This window comes from Salvelinus fontinalis, chromosome 2 (genome assembly GCF_029448725.1).
Source record: "Salvelinus fontinalis isolate EN_2023a chromosome 2, ASM2944872v1, whole genome shotgun sequence".
NCBI classification, from domain to species: domain Eukaryota; kingdom Metazoa; phylum Chordata; class Actinopteri; order Salmoniformes; family Salmonidae; genus Salvelinus; species Salvelinus fontinalis.
In genome coordinates, this window is record NC_074666.1 from 92151827 (window position 1) to 92156688 (window position 4862).

The window sequence follows — 4862 nt, forward strand, 5'->3', positions numbered from 1 at the left end:
AACAACAGTAATAACAACAGTAATAACAACAGTAATAACAACAGTAATAACAACTTTAATAACAACTTTAATAACAACAGTAATAACAACAGTAATAACAACAGTAATAACAACAGTAATAACAACAGTAATAACAGCAATAATAACAGCAATAACAACAGCAATAACAACAGCAATAACAACAGTAATAACACTGAATATAACTTTAATAATAAAAGTAATAACAACAGTAATAACAACTTTAATAACAACTGTAATAACAACTGTAATAACAACTGTAATAACAACTGTAATAACAACAGTAATAACAGTAATAACAACTTTAATTAACAAGTGTAATAACAACAGCAATAACAACAGTAATAACAACTCGAATAATAACAACAATAATAAAAGTAATAATAAAAGTAATAATAACAGTAATAACAGTAATAATAAAAGTAATAATAACTTTAATAACAACAGTAATAATAACTATAATAACAACAGTAATAACAACTATAATAACAACAGTAATAATAACTATAATAACAACAGTAATAACAACAGTAATAACAACAGTAATAATAACTAATAACACCTTTAATAATAACAGTAATAATAACTCTAATAATAACTTTAATAATTGAAGTAATAATAACAGTAATAACAACTTTAATAACAACAGTAATAATAACAGTAATAATAACAGTAATAATAACTCTAATAATAACAGTAATAATAACAGTAATAATAACAGTAATAATAACTCTAATAATAACTTTAATAATAAAAGTAATAATAACAGTAATAACAACTTTAATAACAACAGTAATAACAGTAATAATAACAGTAATAATAGCTCTAATAATAACAGTAATAATAACTCTAATAATAACTCTAATAATAACAGTAATAATAACAGTAATAATAACAGTAATAACAACAGTAATAACAGTAATAATAACAGTAATAATAACAACAGTAATAATAACTCTAACAACAGTAGTAATAACAGTAATAATAACTCTAATAACAACAGTAATAACAGTAATAATAACAGTAACTACAACAGTAATAACAGTAATAATAACAGTAATAACAACAGTAATAATAACTCTAATAACAACAGTAATAATAACAGTAATAATAACTCTAATAATAACTCTAATAATAACAGTAATAATAACTGTAATAATAACAGTAATAACAGTAATAATAAAATTAATAATAACTTTAATAACAACAGTAATAATAACTATAATAACAACAGTAATAACAACTATAATAACAACAGTAATAATAACTATAATAACAACAGTAATAACAACAGTAACAACAACAGTAATAATAACTAATAACACCTTTAATAATAACAGTAATAATAACTCTAATAATAACTTTAATAATTGAAGTAATAATAACAGTAATAACAACTTTAATAACAACAGTAATAATAACAGTAATAATAACAGTAATAATAACTCTAATAATAACAGTAATAATAACAGTAATAATAACAGTAATAATAACTCTAATAATAACTTTAATAATAAAAGTAATAATAACAGTAATAACAACTTTAATAACAACAGTAATAACAGTAATAATAACAGTAATAATAGCTCTAATAATAACAGTAATAATAACTCTAATAATAACTCTAATAATAACAGTAATAATAACAGTAATAATAACAGTAATAACAACAGTAATAACAGTAATAATAACAGTAATAATAACAACAGTAATAATAACTCTAACAACAGTAGTAATAACAGTAATAATAACTCTAATAACAACAGTAATAACAGTAATAATAACAGTAACTACAACAGTAATAACAGTAATAATAACAGTAATAACAACAGTAATAATAACTCTAATAACAACAGTAATAATAACAGTAATAATAACTCTAATAATAACTCTAATAATAACAGTAATAATAACTGTAATAATAACAGTAATAACAGTAATAATAACAGTAATAATAACAGTAATAATAACAGTAATAACAACAGTAATAACAGTAATAACAGTAATAATAACAGTAATAACAGTAATAACAACAGTAATAACAGTAATAATAACTATAATAATAACTCTTATAATAACTTTAATAATAACAGTAATAATAACTCTAATAATAACTCTAATAATAACTCTAATAATAACTTTAATAATAACAGTAATAACAGTAATAACAGTAATAACAACAGTAATAACAACAGTAATAACAACAGTAATAATAACAGTAATAATAACAGTAATAACAGTAATAACAACAGTAGTAATAACAGTAATAATAACTCTAATAATAACTCTAATAATAACAGTAATAATAACAGTAATAACTTTTATAATGGTTTTAATAATAACAGTAATAATAACTCTAATAATAACTCTAATAATAACAGTAATAATAACAGTAATAACTTTTATAATGGTTTTAATAATAACAGTAATAATAACAGTAATAACAACTTTAATAACAACTGTAATACTAATACATTGGATTTAAAGCACCTTTCTAAGAACCAAGAAAACTTTACAGCAACAACAGAGCCAGAAAAGTATAGGATAAAAAAGACAATCAAAATAATATAATATTTGAAGCTACATACCTTAAAGGAACATTTCACCCCCCAATTTATTTTTGTTGTTGTATTTTGCATCGTATGATGCTGTGTTTTGCTGAGGAGAAAGCCAGACTGAACAGGTGGGTTATGATGCTGTGAGGTGTAGTTTCTTGTAGGTGATGTGGAATTTGACTAGGAGCCACGTAAGGCGATACAGGGAAGTGTGTTTCCTTCCTGGTTACATCAAGACATCTCTCCTCCATACAAGTACACTTAAAGGGGCAATCTACAGTTCAAACATCAACAATACGTTCACACCAATACTAAACGTTTCTAGAAGATGGATGTAGCAATCACAGATTGTCCCCTTTAACCGTGTGATCTTTTCCCGGTTACATGAACACGCCTTCCCTCCAGGAACACCTTGTGTCTAAAAACCAATCAAATGGATATGTCAAGACAAGACAGAGTTGAATTGCATCAAGGATGCAGGTCGATGTTTATTGTCATGAGTCTTGTCCTGGAGGCAGAACTGAGTGATTTTCCCTTAGATAGGCCAGCTGCAAAGTTAAAATTGGTTATATTGTAAAAATTCATGAAAACATGTTTTATTTTTTTCTCCCTCCATCCCCCTACAGCTCTCTCTCTCTCTCTCTCTCTCTCCTCCACTAATATAGACCCCTGCTGTACTCGCTCTCTCTCTCTCTCTCTCTCTCTCTCTCTCTCTCTCTCTCTCTCTCTCTCTCTCTCTCTCTCTCTTTCCCCCTCCCTCTATCTCCTCCTCCTGCCTCTCTCTCTCTCTCTCTCTCTCTCTTTCCCCTCCCTCTATCTCCTCCTCCTGCCTCTCTCTCTCCCTCTCCCCTCTCTCTCCTGCTCTCTCCCTCCTGCTCTCTCCACCCCCCCCCCCCCCCCCTCCCTCCCTGTCTCATAATTTCAGTTCCTGTCTCTGTGTAGTGATGGTTCTGCAGGCCAGCAGGAAGCCAGCAGAGGTGAATAGCTGTGTTCCACTAGAGATCCAGGCCAGGACCAGGGACCAGCCAAACAGGATCTGGACCCCCTTCATATTGACCCCCAGCTGCTCAGCCAGACACAGAGCCTCCTGGAAGACTGCAGCAGAGTAGGCCATGTACACACTCACCCCTGTTAGTGAGGACAGAGCTGGAGGGAGATGTGGGGGAAAGGAGAAAAGGTGTGTTTACTGATAAAATACGAAATGACAGGGACATACTGACCACAAGGGAGACACATGGACATACTGACCAATAGGGATGGACAGGGACATACTGACCACTAGGGATGGACAGGGACATATTGACCACTAGGGATGGACAGGGATATACTGACCACTAGGGAGACACAGGGACATACTGACCACTAGGGAGACATACTGACCACTAGGGAGACATACTGACCACTAGGGAGACATACTGACCACTAGGGAGACATACTGACCACTAGGGAGACACAGGGACGTACTGACCACAATGGAGACACAGGGACATACTGACCACTAGGGAGACATACTGACCACTAGGGAGACAGGTGGAAAGGGGGACAATTATCACATTTTTCTGGCCCATAGGTCAACAAATAAGATCCCAGATCAAAGTGTATTGGTCACATACACATATTTGCAGATGTTATCGCAGGTGCAGAGAAATGCTTGTGTTTCTAGCTGTATATTTCCTTTATTAAAGTCCCCAGCTACAATAAATGCTGTCTCAGGATATAGGATATAAGGTATAAGGTATAAGGTATAGGGTATAGAGTATAAGGTATAGGGTATAGAGTATAAGGTATAGGGTATAAGGTATAGGGTATAAGTTATAAGGTATAAGGTATAGGGTATAGGGTGCTTACCTCCCAGTAGTAACAGTACACCAGTCATCAGCAGTAGTAGGTAGGCTCTGGCCAGCAGGCCGATAAACCCCATCAGTCCCCCAACAACCATGATGATCATGCTGAGAGGAAGCATCACCATGAATGTCCCGTGCATACCTGAGAGAGTTGGAGGGGAAGGGAGAAGGAAGCAACACCATGAATGTCCCGTGCATACCTGAGAGAGGGGGAGGGGGATATATAACCATGCTATAATGCACTAGAGAGAGAGAGACAGAGACAGAGACAAGCGTTTCCCGGACCCTCCATAACAAAGCCATCCCCGACAGAGAGATGAACCTGGAGAAGAGTCCCCTCAACAAGCTGATCCTGTGGCTCTGTTCACAAACACAAACCACAGAGCCCCAGGACAGCAACACAATTAGAGCCAACCAAATCATGAGGAAACAAAAAGATAAATAC

General features: G+C 32.5%; 2 protein-coding genes across 2 annotated transcripts in view; one reads left to right on the forward strand and one right to left on the reverse strand.

The window, feature by feature from the left end:
* Positions 1-704: 704 nt before the first annotated feature.
* LOC129867638 (bromodomain-containing protein DDB_G0280777-like) overlaps positions 705-4862 on the forward strand; it is a gene marked incomplete at its 5' end in the record, with an annotated part of 25247 nt that continues 21089 nt past the window's right edge. Inside the window, one exon of the mRNA XM_055941168.1 lies at positions 705-1196. Coding sequence (XP_055797143.1) covers positions 705-1196 — 492 coding nt within the window. The remainder of the gene's footprint in view (positions 1197-4862) is intronic.
* Positions 3476-4613, reverse strand: LOC129831772 (transmembrane protein 114-like). Its single transcript, XM_055895211.1, has 2 exons — positions 4422-4613; positions 3476-3719 (listed from the first exon to the last, which is right to left on the reverse strand). Exons 1-2 carry the CDS (start codon positions 4555-4557, stop codon positions 3487-3489), a joined length of 369 nt encoding a protein of 122 aa, XP_055751186.1. The 5' UTR covers positions 4558-4613; the 3' UTR covers positions 3476-3486.